General features: G+C 35.4%; 1 protein-coding gene across 1 annotated transcript in view; it reads right to left on the minus strand.

The window, feature by feature from the left end:
• hs2st1b (heparan sulfate 2-O-sulfotransferase 1b) overlaps nt 1-16314 on the minus strand; it is a 95272-nt gene extending 78958 nt beyond the window's left edge. Inside the window, exon 1 of the mRNA XM_046858599.1 lies at nt 15759-16314. Within this exon, the coding sequence (XP_046714555.1) occupies nt 15759-15882 (124 nt within the window). The 5' untranslated portion in view covers nt 15883-16314. The remainder of the gene's footprint in view (nt 1-15758) is intronic.
• Nucleotides 16315-20382: the final 4068 nt, after the last annotated feature.

Raw genomic sequence — 20382 nt, forward strand, 5'->3', positions numbered from 1 at the left:
TATACACAGGAGTCACTACTGAGGTTTGCAATCAATGTCTATTGTGCAGCAGAACTGTCCGCATTAGCTGTCTCAGTATCATGTTCAAAGCTAATCAATACATTTTGAATGCAGATCAAATGTAGCTTATGGCACGAGGCCAAGTATAATTCCGCTTCGTTTCAAAAGATTCACGTCAGGTACGAGCTGAAGCGTAAAAGAGACATCGGAATCATCAAAAACTGACAACATGAAGGTCAAATGAGGGCTGAGTCATTGCAAATTTGGTCTAAATGACCATTTAGCTCTGTAGAGATGGAGACAGAACAACAGCGATTAGGGATATGACAATCTTTATAAACAGCTTAATCAGATGCTATAGACAATTATAGAATAAAGGTAAGTGAAAATTTTCCAACCAGGAAACCCCTTTAAATGAAAGAAAAAAAAAAAACTTGTACAGATTTATTTAAAATATAATCCAACAATATTATAAATATTAATATTATTATTTCAATGTACAATAAAACATTTAGATCTAAAATGTACAAAAAGCAAGCGCTTTTTATTCTGGATCACTCACACACACACACACACACACACACACACACACACAAAATTATAAATTGGATTTAAGTTTTATTAATTACAGCTCCACTTGTTTTTTTTATTTACTAAAGCTTGGGCTGCACAGCACTGAAGCAATATGAAATAACGTTAAATAATGCAATATGCATTAAGAAAATTCTATAAACAGAAATCATATTTGATGTTCTTTTCAATAAAGAAAAAACTTCTTAAAAGGAAAAGCAATGTTTGATAGTAGCATTACACAAACCAATAGATAAAGTATTACCCTGTATTTGCACATATTCTATGTGCTAGAAATGGTGATAGACAGCCGATCAGAACCGATTTCCAGAATAATGTTAGCCAACGATCACTGAGGTTACAGGTATTACTTATGGTCCAAGATGACAAAAAGCCTGATGAGGCAATATTTTGAGCCAGAGAGCACCACTGTCATGGTGTAGATAGTGCATTCTTAATTTGAACCATTTCAACACTAGTCAAAAAACAAAAAAATAAAAACTATAAATAAATGTAAATGAAAAAAAGTCAATATACAGAAGGACAACTATAGAGTGCATACGGCTAAATCTGTATGCAATGAGCAGGATTCAACAATCAGACACTTTGGACTATAACATCACTCTATAGAACTTTTTTTATTGATTTGTACAAGACCAAAATAGGCCTAATAAACCTTGGATTGCACTCAGTCAATGGAACCATGGGTTAAAACTGACAGGCAGACTAACTTTACAGGACTGGATGTGTTATTAAGGTGACGTTAAGGATCACCAAGTGTCAGGCGTAACAGGGCTCTTTTGTTAGCTGAAGCTACGCTTTGATACACAGCATTTACGTGTTTGTGTCTCTTTGTGTTAGTTAAAGGCTTTGCCACAACAGTTACTTCCCTGCTTGAGATCTCGAGATCCCCCTTCCAAGAGAATACATTTCAAACCCTAATCCAACAACCAAAACATATAATCAGAGTATTTAATTAGGCAGATCAGATCTGTTAGAGTAGAGCTGGAAAGAATTCTACAGAAATCAAAAATAGAAAATTGAGACTATTCAGGGAAACAGACTTGGAGAACACTGCTTTGCAGAAGCAACTGAATATTTGATTTGTTAGTAGAAGGCAGTGCCACTGTAAAAGTAGTACTCCCTTTACATGTTCACTTGAGTAAAAATACAAAAGGCTCAAAAGCTTTTGAATGTATTTAAGTAAAAAGATAAAATACTCATTTATAAAAACTATATATTAAATTATTGATGCTGAAAATGTTCCATTCTCCTGCACATCATGACTTTTATAGGAGCGTTCAGCAGTTACAGAAACTCCTTACTCCATACAAATGCTGGTGAGAACCATGGGGTTAAGGTTTAGCTTTACAGGTTTCATTAATGCAGATTTATGTAGGAGTAGCAGGGAAAGATGTTTTTCTGACATGTAGTGGAGTAAAACAGTATGGTATTACACAGTAAAATGAAGTGATGCACCTGAAAAATGCAAGTAAATAACAACGTAAACCTGCTTCGCTACAGTCAAAACACTGCTAGTAGATTTTTTTTTTTTTGGGTGTTGCTTATACACCAAGGTAGTCAATAAATTACTGGAAAAGAACCTAAAAGAAAATTTGTTGCTGTTTTTTTTTTTTTTGTGTGTGTGTGTGTGTGTGTGTGTGTGTGTGTTAAGTTTTAAATGCCGGCACTCGCATCAGAAGTAAATGTAATTCCCCTTTGCATTTCATTTCTTTATATTCGTACACGTATGCTAATAAATGTCAATTATCTGTAATTTCCTGGGCATGTCCATACCACAGCTAATTTGCATGTAGTGATGCCTACAAAACGCCATAAATAGATGGTAGAAACTGAAGTACTTTTGAGACACTTCAACCAGAATAAGTAAAGGAAATTATTAAGATGAATTTTGTGTCCCTCTGATCTCAGGTATTTTGTATTTTGCTGGAAGAAGAAAATAGTTTAACTATTTAACAGCCAAAAGCTGTTACTGCTGATCAACAAAAATACCCTGTCATAATTTATTAAAAAGAAAAGGAAAAAAAAAAAGAATCAAAATCTATATCCCAGTCTCCAAATATTCACTTCTTTACAAGGGAATCATCTGCTTACTCTTCCATTAATTTCATCTGGAATTTACACCAACCAGGCATTATATTATGACCTTATAACATTATGAGCAGTGAGTGAATAACACTGATTATCTCTTCATGCCACCTGTTAGTAGTTGGGATATATTAGACAAGTTGATTTTTTCATCAAAGTTGATGTGTTAGAAGCAGGAAAAATGGGCAAGCAAGGGCCAGACTGTGATGGCTAGACGACTGAGTCAGAGCATCTCCAAAACTGCAGCACTTGTGAGGTGGAACAGGGGTGAACGGGATCATGGGCAGCCAAGGCTCATTGATGCATGTGGGAAATAGAGGCTGGCCCGTGTTGTCCGATCCAACAGACGAGCTCCTGTAACTCAAATTGCTGAAGAAGTTAATGCTGTTAATGCTTGATGGGTCAGGACTGTTTTGGCAGCAAAAAGGGGGCTAACTCAATATTAGGCAAGTGTTAATATTATACCTGTTCAATGTATAGTGGAATTGAAATATCAACATCCTCCTTTTTATAATAATAACAATAATCTTTATTTTATATATAGCGCCTTTAAAAACATCTCAAAGCGCTTTACAAGCACAGAAGAAAAAATATAAATAATAGTAATATTAATAATGCTAATATTATAAAAAGAAAAAAAATAATAAATTTTAAAAAGTGAGTTTTAAGAGTAGGTTTACATTTTTATTACACAACTAAGACTTATTAGCTTCAAAATAGATTTGGCTTGACTTGCTGCATTTTTGTTTATACATGGAGCATGTCCTGAATGCCACTTAGGCCGAAAAGAAAGGCCTAAAAAATATAACTGGAATTGAAAAACCTGAAAGCATAATCTGTATGCAAAAATGCAGCAGCTCATTGCAAACCATACAATTCAAAGCCCATCAACTGTCCTCTGCATAAATTTGCACACAGGAGATGATAGTCTTTGGTGTTTTTGTGTGCAAACATTCACAAGAAAAACTGATTCATGCATACATCCATTCTTATCTAGCTCGATAAACAAGGCCCATTGTTTCTTTATTGCTACCACATTGATTGCCAAAACTTTAAAATCATCAAGCTTTTCACATCGTGCACGGAATCTTCCCCACATGCTTCAATAACCCTAATATCTAGTCAATTCCAATTCATCTCCCTGCATTTAGAATGGGAACGATAATTATAAATCCTACACATAAAACCCACCTGAGCCTGTGCATTACAGAGAGTGAAATTCAGATTTATGTGCCTCTTTCGCGTCTTTTAATAAGTTGCTTTGGATTTAAGGCAAAGTGTGTAGCGCCAGTAAATTGTAGTGTTAAATGGAGCTATATGGAGCCCCTAAAGTACATGGCGATGGAAAAAATATAAGTTTGGAAAAATGGCATCAATAGTTTTGCATTCTCATTTTTTTTCCTTGACTGCTGCAAACTTCATTGAAATCGTAATTCTGGTTTAAATTCTAGCTGGCAGCAGCGCAGTGGTTCGGACATAATATGTTCACAGTGGAGCTGGAATTTGGACTCAAGTATAAAGAAATAATATCAGTGGTGAGTTCAAGGCATGATTTTCACATATTTTCACCTGGATAGTAAATGAAAGAGTATTCATTTGTATGAATGGAGAGGTTATATACACTTTGACCTCGCTGATTTATTCCAGATGGACACTAATGCAAGAAACAGCAGAATAAAATGTATTGAAAGAATGCAAATATCTTTGAGAAAGAACAAAAAAAAAACTGACCACAATGATTATTAGACTTGCTCAAGGGGAAAAAAAATGATAAAGCCCAGATTAAGCCTTCACTCTATATCCAGAAGAAAGGTACATGGGGGAAAGAGCATTGTGTTTAGAAGTCATCAGAGCGAGGACACCCATTGAAGACCGTGTCCCTGTGTCCTGCTCACAGCCACCCCATGGACTTCTGTGTAATGAGTTTTTCTCCCAGGCCTGCCAGCTCGATGTGTCCGACATGGGAATTCACCCACTGCTAACAAGGACATCAGCTAGGAAAGTTCATGCAGCCATATGCTGTTGTGACACATTTACAGCACAATGAGATGCCAAAACATCACCATATCAGAGTTTGCACATTTTGTAACAAGTAACAAAAAAGTTGGAAAAATTTGATTTACCATTTTTATTTTTCCCCTTAAACTTTCATAGAACTTTTATTGAGGGGATAGAATTATAATAATTTAGATCATATTTAGAAAATGTCAATTTATCTCAATATTCAATGCAAATATATATTTAAAGTATGTATATTTAAAAATATATATTTAAAGTAGTGCGTACATACATCTATCTATCTATCTATCTATCTATCTATCTATCTATCTATCTATCTATCTATCTATCTATATATATATATATATATATATATATATATATATATAATCTACACACACACACACATTTATTTATTTATTTTACACATACTGCAGTGAGAGTAGATATAGTCCATCCAGTAACATCAAACTGTAGCACTTTTTTTTCCCCTTTTCCCCCCATAACATTTTTTTAGTTAATCTGTACTGTATAAACATTCATCAGCTGCCAACCTTGCAGTTAGAGGTTCAGTTCCACCCACCATGATTTTTCAACACAAACTTACACAAGAATCCTATCAAGTGGGTCCTTATGTCATAAATCATATGTGCTCAAATCCAACATAGGAATCTCCAATCTTTTTGAAAGTGAAGGCTTCCTGTGATAAAATAATGTAGAAGAAATATCTACAATCTGTTGCTATTGTTAAAAATATATTAACATATACCTTATAAAAATAAGTAATTGAATTAATTCACATACATTTTCAATCTAAAAATAAACATATATTAAATGTTGAATAAAAAAAGTAATTACAATTTATTGAACTAGGATATATATATATGGTATAGCATTGATTCTGGTAAATACTTCATGTGATAGCATTACTTAACAAAAGAAATAAACAAAACAACTTTGCATCATGTGATATGATGAGACTTACTATTTTACTACTTTATATAACTGAAACTGTACATGCCTGGAAAAAACACCACATTACTGATCAGGAAATGAACAAAGAATTAAACGAATAGATAAAGTAACTTTAGTATGGCATAACTTTCCTTGTGATTTCATTAAATGCCTTCCATTGAAGTCTTGTGGATAAACTTTCAAACAGCTTTTTACAAAAAGAAGAGTCAATGTTGTTCCATTGAATGTTGATAAGCTTCAAACAGTTGATGATGAAACCCAGATTTGTTGATTTTACATCAAAAAAATGTAATCACAAGACAACTGAATTTATTTATTTTTTTTACCCAGAATAGTTCACTTCAGCAAAAAGTAAACTAGCAAATGGTGGCACAGGAAAGTCTTAGGTTTCACTTGTTTCATTCTTGCTATTAACCAATGATATGATGTTAAGACCATAAAACCATATTTAGACACTTGAGGCTTGACCTATTTTTTTGCCTAGAAACCTACAATAAACAATGTCTCTAAATGGAAACATGTTGCTCTTTTAATTTTATCTCAATCACAAGCATTTTAAAGGATGTTTACTCCAAAGAGACAAGACGGAAACGTGCACACATTTATGTTTTTATTCAATATCTACTGCACAGCTTTTGTGTTTTCTTAACATGAGGTGTGAAAGTCTGAAAAAAAAAGCAAAATGTTTGTGCTTGGTTTTAGGTTTGCCAGAATTCATCCACAGCAATATCTGATACCTCCACACTTCTTTAATTATGTTATGTACTGTTCCTTTTAAGTCTGTAATGCCCAGCAGTTCTAAAAAGCCACCACCAATCTCAACCCTAATGTTTAGTTTAGCTCTCTCTTTCTCTTTGTTCATTTCTGGGTCAGAAGAGAAAAACAATCAGAAAAGCGAAACATCACTGTCAGCTGCTTTAACAGCTTCATGAATTTTTGGATTGTTATCAGCTTTATGTGTAAGTCACACAGAGAGGAGGGAAAAACATAGCAGCTGCCAAGTAAATACATGTGAATGTAAAAATAAAAGCATTTGCAGAAAATCCCGAACTTGCACAGGTCGAAAATGCTTTCGGCAACATGTATACCAACTGTTTCCTGGCGCGCACACACACACACACACACACACACACACACACACACACACACACACACACACACACACACACACACACACACACAAACAAGTGCTCCTGCTGTGCTAACAGAAAATATTTTAGTGGGAACACTCAAACTCAAGCTGAGGTTGAGATACAGCCTAAAATACATGAGCCAGGTATTATATTTTTGAATGTGGCTAACATCCAAGTGTGCACAGAGTTTGGCTGATACATATATCAATCAAAAACCTTGACCCTTATGGACACATGCTGAAGTTTATTTTTTCTCAGTTCCAACTACTTAGAATAAATAAAATGAGAAGAAAAAAATCAAAACAAACAAAAACATTTGAATTCTAAAATGAGCTAATTCCAAAATACTAATACTGTACTCCAACAACTTAAACCCTCCTTCATGTTGTTGATGGGTATGATCTTTACAACAAATGGTTTTTCTTAAACAAAAGGTTATAAGCAGAACCCCTTTAGAATGCTATAACCATTCAAATAATCCTCAACTAACCGTTCTCCTAGCTTATCAGCCTGCTGACACTGCTGCCATTTGTACCTGAATGTCAGCCTTTATACTCTCATTTAAACTTAGGAATTAAGATAAAGCCTGTCTTAAACCAAGTGTTCAGAGTAAAAACAGATATAAGATGTTTTATATGTACTAGTGTGTAATCAAAACATTTATCTTTGCATGAAACAAATTTGAAATATTAAGTTTACATTAAGAAGAATTATTAAGAACATCCTATTTGGCCATCCAACCTACGACTGACCGATTACAGTGTTGACTGTGGGTTCATTTAGAGAAGGTGTCAGAAATGAGGGTGTGATCAGAAAAACGTCCAATGTCTCGTGTACATTTGAAAAATACCGGAAGCTGGTTGCTGGTCATTAGCATTTAGTCATGTGATTTTTGTACTTGTAAGTTATTATTTTAATTATTATAATTATTATTATTGTTTGCCCATAAAAGCTCAGTAATGACGTAAACCATAAACAATCCATCAGAATATTCGGTGTATCTAAGCTTATGTACAGTATACACAAATAGAATAGATGAGAAGTATATGAACAGCCACCAAGATACTTATTCAATTCCTGTAAGGTGACATACCCCCAGCATAGTGTTGACCTTGCAAGCATGATAAAAACATGCACAATTTCCTCACAGCTAAGAGGTTTCAAAAGCCTGTTTTGATGTTTAGGTGACTTGCTCTGAATCATTGTTAAGGCTATTAAGGATTATATCAAAACACAGTTGTCTGTAAATACTGACAAAAAAAAAAAGCTAAATACATTTCAGTGTCAATCCAACATACAACTGAAGTGATATGCATAACCCTACCACCACACTTAGTAATGTCACAGCTAAACACAGCCATGCAAATGGAGATGCTAGCCAGACTCTAATTGTATTTTTACACTTGATCTATGGACAAAACCATGATCAAATTTGGATATTTCACAGAGAAAAAGACATGTGCTAGTGGATTTGCTAAATAGTCAACGATACGTAATTACATATCATTAGCTACCACTTTTTCTTTTTTTTTTTTTTAGCTTTGTCTGTTTCCAGGCAACCAGAAATTCAGAATGAGTATCATACTGGAGCTTTTTATTTGCTTACAGCACTAGCTAATGAATTTATGTTTTTTGTTCATCCCTGCGGTTTTCATGTTTAGTTGGTTCACAGGTATGTGATCCGGTCGACATGACATCACTTCAAAACTTCATTTGAATCCAACACCGCTCAATCAGTTCCGATGATCCACTCAGGCATACTGTTCCCAAAACATGTTTAACTCTCTACACGACACGTTATTTGCATCGAAATGATTGAATTGCATGCCTCAGTTGTTTAATCTCTTTGCAAATAAAAATGGAGCTCAAGCAGTGTGCATTTTAACTGGCTTTTCTCCCTTATCATCTGAATCACAAAAGCTTCTCCCTGTGTACGTTACAGTGATTTACCCCTGTGTCTGCCTTTTATCAAAAATATCATGCCCTCTCATTTATTTTTTTTTAGCACGTCTTGTAGGTCACTTGCCTCCATAAATATAATGAATAAAAATCTGAAAAACACTGCAGTATTTTCTGTCAAACATTTATTCCAAATGATACTCACTAACAAAACAATGTTGATTCATACAATAGTTGTTCAGATCCACAAATTTCATTGGTCCAAAAGTGGTTATATTTAATATAACTGCACGGTGATGTTTCATTGTGTATCATTACATTGCTACAGTAGAAAGTTGCCAGTGAGGTCATCAGTAGACATGGCAAACAACACTTTTCATAACAATAACTTTTTAATTTAAATCCAAAAGTTTGTCAAATAAAAATACAAAAGGAGAAGAAACATCTGTTTTGGTGGCCACCACTAATGAGTTAGCTGGTTAACAAAAATTTGTTTGTTTTTAGGATCTAAAATATAGATTTGCCCAAACTGTGTCCAGAATGCCATTCACTCACTATTCTTGAATATAGAATTCAAGACTACTATAGGTTTTATAAAAACAATAATCGCACTTGCATTCCTAAGTATACGTTATTATATGTCCCAATCTTCTGTATAAATGTACAATTGTTCAACGCTAATATATTCCCCTTAGTATGTGACCGGTTTATACACAAAATGAATATTTAATTATATTTGTGCTAAAACTATTGACAGCAAAAATATAGAACAATGATAATGAACTACGTGGCAAAAATGTAACGGTATAAATAATACCAAATTAACAATAATAATACCAAATAAACAGCACTCTGTCTGTACTTTACTGTCATTTGTTAGTTGTATTTGTTTCTTGAAAAGGTGTGTTCAATACTTTCGGCACAAATGTAATTCCATAGAACAGACACTCAATTAAGGTTTTACAGAGCCATTACACTGTACACAGTAGTGAGTAAGTAAAAACGTCATTATTGTAAATCTAACGTTGCTTTATTGGATATGACATGCCAACTGGTAAAAGGGGAAAAATATATATATAAAAAAACTGGTCACAGTTCACATCACTGCATAGATTTCACAGCTGTTTGGGCTTTTTGTACTAGAAGGCCAATGGTTTTACCTCAGGCATCCATATCCATAAAGAGCAGGTGTGCAGCAGGTTTTTATTCTAACTCAGCAGAGCCATGGAGCAAGATCCACTGATTAAACAAAGTGAATTTTAATTGGTTGGAATGAAAATCTACATCCATACCAGTTCTTTAGAGATAATAAATAAAGGAACCACTGTTTCAGACTGATCATCACATATATCTACAGCAACTAACTGGAAGTTAAATCACTAGAAGACAGGAACTTTTGATCAAGATGTTTAAGCAATTCCAAGAAAGTCCTCACAGATGTCCAACTTGCAGTCAAGTGTATAATAAGCCAAGCAGTAAATAAAATTGGATTTCCCCTTAAAAGTTAAATACGAGTCTGGAGTGAGCGACTACACAATATTGTTTATTAACACCCTGACAATGAAATGTGCAACCTCCAGTGTAGCAGCACTACGAGCTTTCCATCTCCTAATGAAGTACGTTATAGAGTAGCAATCTAATACAGTCTACAGTCGAGTGGCTATAAATCCCAATCCACAGAAGGCAAATATTTCAGTCAGGTTTCATTCATGTCATCTGCGAGGCTGCACGTGTGAGAAGCCACTACGCTCATCTATCAAAGCTTTCTGCCCTCGATCGTCTCCGCTCCGTTCGATTTAATTAACTCCCATCTTAATGGAGTGATTCATATCTCTATACGCATTCTGTACATGGCTGGCACTGCCAGCATATGATGGTGGTTTAAATAAAAATCTACTTACGTGAATTAAAAGAAGCACTGCAAGCTCTACTCGGAATTAAACGAGATAATTGGATTAATTCAGTCGCATAATGGAACTTCATCTGCGTATGTAAATGCTTTAAATGGAAGCAATGGCATTGTAATATATGTAGCACTGATATATTCATGGCATCACACTACCAAACTACTACTGGCTACTAAACCCAGGGCTGAACAGCATGCAATAGTGTTAAAGTAAAATTAAAGTAAAATGAAGGAAAAAAAAAAAAAAAAAAAACACAAAAAAACTGCCCATGCAAAATTGATCTTAAAACTGTTTTGTTTACTTAGTCATTAGTCTTACTTGCCCTAACTTCTATAAAAAGTAGCAGTCACTGTATTTCCATTTCTACAATACTAAACTTTTTTTTCCCAATTATTCATTATGAAGTTAAGGAACAAAAAAGACAAGGTGATCTGATGGAGTATATCTTCTTACTTCTCCTTAATTTTTTCAAATAAACCTTTCACTTTATTCTTATTTGGTTTAAATAAGTACACAGTAACTAGCATGCATTGCAGTGAATTTTTTTTTACCATTGCTACACTAAGCACACAGAGGACTTTGGATTTGGTTGAAAAGGTATGGTTTTGAGTGGTGTTGAAAAATATATATACAAAAGACAAACCAAGACAAGACCAAATAAAAAAAGTTTCATTTATATTCATTAAAAAAGACAAAGATGACTGATAAACCTCTTCAAATCCACAACCCCAGAATTGAATCATTATACTTAAGGCATGAACACAACTTGACAGGAGGTTCATATTATAGACTATGGATTTGTATGCGTTTGCTGGCCTAATTTTTGCTACATACCCTTTAACTTCTCTAGCACCACTGGTACCTAAAAAGATAAAGATCATACAAATCAAGCAGAAAAAAAATGCTAATGCTTGGGTGTATGGAAAACACATGCAAGTCAAGGCACCTGCCTAAATCCATTACATATAACTAGTTTAGTTGATCATTTGGGTCATCATGTTCCAGTGTCAAAAAAATCTAAATTTTATTTGTTGCCTCACTATTCCCAGGACTGCTTTTTAATCTAAGGATAAACAACAAAAGTAAGGGGAAAAACTTACAGAATTAGTAGACACAGTCATAATAAATCCATTGCACAATTAAATTTATATTATGCAAGAGAATGAGATACTACGGAAATCCTTTTTTTTTCCCCCAATGTAAAATCAAGCACTCAATGTTGAGCTGGAGAATTCCTCTTCACAAGGGAGCACTAATGCGAAAAAAAAGCGATACAAAATGAGACTAAAATTTTATAGGGAGAGAAAAAAAAATGCGCATGCAGTACAATCAAAAGAATTGTTCAGAAATTACACCCCCTATTCAGTACAATCAAACGAATCCACATTACTCTCTGCACCACTATCTCTCTGCCTGACATCTTTATGAAGAGAAAATCAACCAATCTCTGTTGCTCTCCTCCAAAAGATCAGAAGCTCCAATGACGTTTCCTCACTTAAGTGCTCAACCAAATTCAGCACGAGCTTTTAGACTTCATGTGGTCCATTCTACAATCCGTGCTAAGCCAAAAAGCAGAGACATGCCAGATCCAGCACTGCACACCTGCATTGCAAAGCCTCAATCATCTCAAAGCACCATTACAGGACATGTGCAATTACCAAGAGCTGGTCTCATACAAACCAGTGGGGGGAAAATGGTCTTTTTCTGTTGATTCTGACGGTGTGCTCTTCTGGTAGGATTTTAATGTATCCTTTTATAAAAAATTTTTTTAAAAACCCAGACCAAAACAAAATCAGACAAAGGTAACCTCATCTAAAAAAAAATGGCAAAAAAATGGCATATTCAAATAGCAAATTGGAAGGCATGAATTAGCACCTTCTAAATTCTAAATTGTATAGGGTTTTTCACAACAGACATTGTCTCAAAGCAGCTTTACAGAAATCAACAGTTAAGTTGAATGATGTGTATTTATCTCTGATGAGCAGCCATGGTGACTGTGGCAAGGGAAAAACTCCCTTAGATGTCATGAGGAAGAAACGAGACTCAAAAGGGGAACCCATTCTTATTTGGGTGATATCAAGAGTGCGAGTATAGTCTTTAAACAATACAGAACACTGGAGAGTAAGAACTAACATGAGCACTGGAATGTAAGATTATGAGTAATGTTCTTTCTACAGTCTTTTACAGTCATTTGTGTTTATAAAACTAGAAGCTACTGAGCAACTCATAAATTACTCAACATTTAAGATCATAATAGATCTAACACCAGCTTCAGTATTCAAGTGCAGCTAGCATATTCCCACATCTATTATCTATTTCATTAGTATAGCGATGCATTTTGTAAATCTCTTCATGGCTGTAGCCCATTGTAAAGACCAAAATATTAAAACATCCAATGCATTTTCAATGCTACAACACGGTCACAATTAATCCTAACATTCAATAATCTGGTCTTTATTTTCCTGCCAACATTGCTGCACATACTAATTTGACTCAGCCTGCCAAACATGCTCACGACATTAGCTTCTTGTAAAGCTTCAGCACCTTCTCATTACCTTTACATTACCACTTTACTGTTGAAGAAAAAAAAAGAAGTCAGGTTTATTTGTATAGCGCTTTTCACAACAGACATTGTCTCAAAGCAGCTTTACAGAAATCAACAGTTAAGTTGAACGATGTGTATTTATCCCTGATGAGCAGCCGTGGCGAATGTGGCAAGAAAAAACTCCCTTAGATGTTATGAGGAAGAAACCTTGAGAGGAACCAGACTCAAAAGAGGAACCATCCTCATTTGGGTGAAAAAAAAAAGAACAATGCAAATCATGACATGACGGTTTCCCGTTACAAATACCATTAAAAACCATCAGCTGTTAACAATGAAAACCATTACCAAAATGGTTTCCATTATGTAGTGTGTTTGTGTAAATCATTACATCATTATCAAACCAAAACATGAAACGTATCTGAATCTGGATGCTTAATGATGCCCTAATGGTCCCCAGCGGTGGTCAGTAGATGTCAACATCATATCTGAATGTTGCCAGAAATGTTCCATTGGTCCTTACTGGTATCCTCTAGACATAACATCCCACCAATAAATTGCCAGTAGAGACCCATAGGGCCTGTTACAGTTTCCATTAAACCTACTAAAATTTCCATTATAACCATTAAAGTTAATTATAAAATCTATGAGGTTTTCTGTTGGTTTCCCCCCCCCAGCAGGGTAGGTGTTCTAAACATGAAATGTACTGCTAAATAAAGAGAATCCAAAGTCATTCACAAATCCAAAACACACAACATAAAACAAATGCATATGTAAAGCGTTTTATTCAGTAGCATATGTCAGCATAAACGCCTAGAAACAAATCCACACAAAAATACAAACACAACTTGTCCAGTGTCAACAGTTTTTTTGGTCGTTATTGCATAACTTCCAAGTCATTAAATAGTGTCATTTTAGTAGTGTCAACTTATGATGCTATGTACAGTTTAGCAGTGGACACGGACCCTGATAGGATCACAGCTGTGTCTGATACATTTGTATTAGAGCAACGTTGCCACTATCACATCAGTGTTATTATTGTGCTGAGAAAGATCCATCTGTTCAACAGTAATCCAATTTCAGTGATAGATGGACTAAAGGCAAGCTTAGATCAAATAGACAAAAGATGGATTAATGTCAGTATAATGTGCTCGGCTGAAGAAAATGCTACCAAACTGAGAATATTTCATCTGTTGATCTATAGCCACAAAATTTCAACATAAAAGATCAGTTCATTGAGTGCTTCTACCTTTTATTTCCTCAACAGCACACAAAAATGGAAGATTTCAATAAAATCAAAGTATAAAATCATAACGCTCTTTGAATCATCTACAAAGATTTTTGTTCTTTTGTTCTAAAAGCGAAAGCAAAAGGCATTGTTTCACAGTAAGGGCAAACTGAACATCAGGACTACCTCTAAGGTCTTCAATAACATCTTTTTCTCATGTGGATTCACAGGTGGAAAATCTCTCACTGTTACACTTATAAAGTGTATATTTTTCTAAACTGCCAACGGTGTTTACTAAGAACTTTGTTACAAAAAAAGGCTACAATTCCTTCACTGTACTTGATACTTAAGCTCAAACTGTGTACAAAATATGAATAGCCAGTCTGCACAAACCATAAGCACAACCCGATAGCAAACCAGCTACTCTACATACACCCAGTACCCAGTCTATACATATATACAAACATTTTAATTGTAAATTTTTATTTACATTTTTCTTCTTTTTAACTCAATTAGACATGTCGATTTGATTTAGGTTACCAAAGCAGATAAAAAAATACATTTGGAAAAAAAAAAAAAGAGAAACAAAATCAAGTTTTTTTAAAAGCGTATTTCATACTTGAGCTCAAAAAAGGGACAAAACCTATTAGCAAACCAGGTAAATACAACCAGCCTGTAGATAGATGATTATATATATTATATATATTTCCCAATATGGTTGGGAAATTTTTTTTTTCCCAACCAAACTTACCGAGAGAGAGAGAGAGAGAGAGAGAGAGAGAGAGAGAGAGAGAGAAAGAGAGAGAGAGAGAGAGAGAGAGAGAGAGAGAGAGATACTCTTTTTTTGTTATAAACAACAATACATACATGAGCTTAAACACAACCTGTGAGCAAACCATATAAATGCAAGTTTGTGTGTATGTATGTATGTATGTATGTATATATATATATATATATATATATATATATATATATATATATATATATATATATATAAACACACACACACACACACACACACTTTTCCTTCAACTAGTTCTTTTCTAGCTCAGTTATTCAGTTGTAGATTTTTTTTTCAAAACAGCTATTTAGAAAGTGATCCTAATTCACAAAAACACAACCAAAGCTTTGCCTTAATCACTGTGCAGCTGCATACAATAGAAATGTATACCTCTACCTCTATCAGTTATATTAATAATATATACTTATTTCCCTAGATCAATTCTTTATAAAGAGACAGGTTTGGAGAACTGGTTAGATGAAGCATTGGTTCTCTGTCTGCTTCATGCACTAACTTGTGCAAAATTGTGCACGCGAGTTTTTTCGGTCCAGCCTAAAAACCAATTTGCTGTGAATCTCGGTGCATGTACTGCATGTGTGAAGTACGGATCTCTCACCCAGCTTTCCTCGGGACTCCTCCAGCTTGCGGATCTGGTTCTCGATGAAGAGCATGGCCAGGGCGAACAGCATCAGAGCCAGGAGCTGAAACTTGGGCGGCATCATGGTCCTCAGGAGCCCCATTAAACCACGATATACGGACGATGGGGATGATGATGAAGGTGATGGTGGTGGTGCTGATGTGGACGATCTATCTGCATGTCATGCCGCCAAATGCAGGCTCGGAAATCGCCGATTACATACACATGCGCGACGAGCACTGGGTTTGTGCTAAAAGTGCCGACAGTGACACACGAGCATCAGTCTGCAAGTCGAACGCATAAAATGCATTGCATTTCTGTTGTGCCTTGGGGATGCATGCGCGCGCGTGTGTCTGGTGGGTGGGTGGGTGGGTGTGTGTGTGTTGCCTGGATAAAGTGCTCCACAATTGTGAGCTCGCTTTTGCGATGCTACTGCTTCTGTGTCTGTGTGTACGTGTGTATGCTTGCGCGAGCCTGTCTGTCTCTGTGTGTGTATGTGTGTGTGCAGTTTTCCTCTGGCTCTCGGGCTTTATTACTCGGTGGACTGTTGCTGTGTGAAGTCAGATTGCGATGCATCTCCTACAGTGCCATCTACAGTACTGGAGTTAGGGGGGTGTATATTTTGTACGATTATTTTTCATTCTCTTGTAATTTTCTAGTGCTTTAACAGTATTTGTATCACCAGCTTGTATGAAACCTAACCTGCATTTTCATGTGCCTGTGTACATGTGTAGACGTCTGGTTTAGAAGAGAAGTATGTGAGGGTGGTGCAGAACATGTATGAGGACAGTGTGACAGCAGTGAAATGTGCAGTAGGAATGACAGACTGGTTTAAGGTGAAGGTTGCATCAAAGATCGGTTCTGAGCCCCTTTCCTGTTTGCAGTGGTGATGGAAAGGTTGACGGATGAGGTCAGACAGGAGTCTCCGTGGACTATGATGTTTGCAATTGAGATGGTTTGGAAATGTGCACAGGAGGAACACTAGGTATATCGGTAGAAAAATGGATAAAGCTGCCAGTAAGGAGGAAAAGAGGAAGGCTAAGAAAGAGGTTAAGAGAGTAGTATTGCGACAGATAATGCGCTGTGGTGACCCCTAGTAGCCAAAAAAAGAAGATGATGTGTGCAGTAGGTTTTAAATGTCTGACAGTACTAGTGAAATGTGTTGTGCATTCTTTTTAATTTAATTTTATTTGTATAGCGATTTTAACAATGGACCTTTTCTCAAAGCAGCTTTACAGAGATGAATAGGTTAAAAAATTAAATTTATATGTTAGTGCCTATAGGGTTGGTCAATATAAGTTTATCCCTAATGAGCATAAATGCTCATGAGATTGAATGAGGAAAAAACCTTGAGAGGAAGCAGACTCAAAAGGGAACTTCATTGATCTTTAGGCTGTTCTTCTGGAACCATCCTCAGCTCCACAGAGTGGTCTCCAATTGAAGAGAACTCTTTTCAGAGGTCATCATTCATCATTCATCATGATGAATCAAGCATATCTGAAAAGAAGAAAGATCACTGGTACATAAGGAGCATGTTTAATTTGACAGAAAAGGGAGGAGAGAGAGAGAGAGAGAGAGAGAGAGAGAGAGAGAGAGAGAGAAAGAAAGAAAGAAAGAAAGACAAGATAGAAGGGAAGCAGAGGGGTGACACAGAGAGAGAGAGAGAGAGAGAGAGAGACATATTAATTATTAAATATCCTTTTTGCTGCATAAATGTTAAAGACACTGCACAATCTGATCAAGGTGTGAATAGAGATTCTGGCAAGATAACTGAAAAGGCGAGCCAGAAGATAACACAAACATGAGGGATCTCTGGGGTAATAGATGGCTGACTACACCACCATCAACAAACTTGAGTGAACTTGTTATTTATATATTTTTTTTCATTTACAGCAACCAAAGTAAAACAAGGTAGAATGAATGAAATATTCGCATGATTTTATTTTCATATTTGGTGTCTGGGTTTTTTTCTTTTAATTACTGTGCGTTAAAGCTGATGTGGATCCTGTCCACAAGAATGTAGGCCAGATTCATGTTGGATCACTGGGTATGAAATATACACTTGATGGAACACCAGTCTATTGTTAAGGACTATGCACACACATTCACATCCTTCTTCTAATCTTTCACTGAATTCAAGTATGTTTATAAATACTCGCTGACTTTTCACTTGCACAAACACAAAAAAACATATAAATATTGTTTATATTAAAAACACTTGATTTTATACAGCATTACAGCCCTCAAGCTGGTAGTTATTAAGCATTTGCGGCATTTAGCAGACGCCCTTATCCAGAGCGAGCCCCTCATTAAGCCCCTCATTAAGAAACCTAATATGGATACAAACACACTAACAAATTACAGACCCATTTCAAATCTCTTATTTATGTCTAAGATTTTAGAAAATATTGTCTCTGCCTAGTTATGTTCCTACTTACAAGAGAACAATATCTTTGAAGAGTTTTAGTCAGGTTTTAGGCCCCATCATAGCACAGAAACTGCTCTAGTTAAAATCATTAATGACCTGGTTTAGCTTCAGACCAAGGCTATATCTCTCTGTTAGTTTTGCTAGATCTTAGTGCTTCATTCGACACTATAGATCATGACCTTCTCCTAGATCACTTATAAAATTACATTGGCATTCAGGGACAGGCATTAAGCTGGTTTAGACCCTACCTGTCTGATCGTTACCATTTTGTAGACTTAAATGGAGAGCTATCCAGGGAAATGCAAGTAAATTATGGGGTGCCACAAGGTTCAGTTCTAGGACCTCTGCTTTTCACAATATACATGCTTCCATTGGGAAATATTATTAGAAGACATGGGATTAGCTTCCACTGTTATGCTAATGATACCCAACTATATATATCCCATTGAAACCAGACGATACAGCTCAATTGGCTCAGATAACTGAGTGTGTCAAAGAATAAAAAAATTGGATGACTCATAACTTTCTATTATTAAATTCTGATAAGACAGAGATTTTGCTCATCGTCCCAAAAATCAGTACACAGAAGCTCCAGCATTTCAACCTGCATTTAAAAAAATGTACTGTATCTACTAGTTCAATAGTAAAAGACCTGGGAGTTATTGTCTTTTAAAAATCATATCAACCATATTACAAAAACAGCCTTCTTCCACCTTATAAATATTGCTAAGCTAAACATGTCTATATCAGAGAAGCTCATCTATGCATTCATGACCTCCAGACTGGACTATCGTAATGCATTGCTAGGTGGATGTCCTGCATCATTAATAAACAAGATACAGTTAGTCCAGAATGCAGCAGCCAGAGTTCTAACAAAGTCAAGAAAATAATCAGTGTTGTGCTCGTTACTAAGAAATAGTAACTAGTTACAGTTACTAGTTACTTCATTCAAAAAGTACCTCCATTACTTTGTTGATTACTTACACCAAAAAGTAATGCGTTACTGTTAAAAGTAACTTTTTAGTTACTTTTTTAAAGAACGTTCTTTAATGTTCCCATTAATGCCCTTTTATGCGTTATGGTCTATACAAACACAAAACTGACATAAACACAAAGTCATTTTTAAACACTATTTTATTGAAATCAGACCAGCACAAACTGAATATATCACAAGGATTTCTGAAATAAATAACAAAACAAGCTGAATAATATATTCACAATCAAAAACTAAAGTGTCTCCTGCATCATAAAAGCTGTTGTGTTGAGCTCTTAAACATATTCCTTTCACAGCTTAAGTATGAAAACTATCAACAATGTACAACATAACACCGACTTAGCTGCTAGCTCCGTCGAGGCATGGAGTTTCTAGAGGTGCTTTGACAGATTGGAGGTGCTGTTTATCGCAGTAGATACAAGCTTCGAACCAGAAAGACACAGCTTACATTTGACTAAAAAGTTTTTTTTTCTTTATGCTCAACTAATGTGAAATAATATTTTCTACTTTGAGAAACTCATCTTTCTCTCGCCTTGACTCGCCATTACTGCTGCATAGACCTGAATAAATGGAAACACGCCCACAGTGTGTCTTCTTCATGTTTACTTTAATTAGTTAATTTATTTAAAAAGTAATGCATTACAGTATTAGTTACTGTCAAAAGTAACTGCGTTACAGTAACACGTTATTGCCCAACACTGAAAATAATATAATATAACCCCAATCTTATCATGCCTACACTGGCTACCTGTTATGTTTCGAAACTAATATAAACTACTGCTACTAATTTACAAAACATTAAAATGTTTGGCTCCCATGTATCTATCCAGTCTTCTAACACGCTACAATCCGTCATGCTCCTTGAGATCTCAAAATTCTGGACTTCTAGTAGTTCCTAGAATAGCAAAGTCCACTAAAGATGGTAGATCATTCTCATATTTAGCTTCTAAACTTTGGAATATTCTTCCTGACAGTCTTCGGGGCTCAGACACACTCTCCCAGTTTAAGTGCAGATTAAAGATATATCTTTTTAGCGAGTCCTACACATAACACACATCACATATCATAACCTTGTGCTCCAGTACTGATCACATGCACATTATCAACTTGTGCTGTTAATATCATGAACAGCAGATTATTGCTCTGCCTCTATTTCTCTACCCATCCTCAGGCATCCTGAG

This window comes from Silurus meridionalis, chromosome 1 (assembly GCF_014805685.1).
Source record: "Silurus meridionalis isolate SWU-2019-XX chromosome 1, ASM1480568v1, whole genome shotgun sequence".
NCBI lineage: Eukaryota > Metazoa > Chordata > Actinopteri > Siluriformes > Siluridae > Silurus > Silurus meridionalis.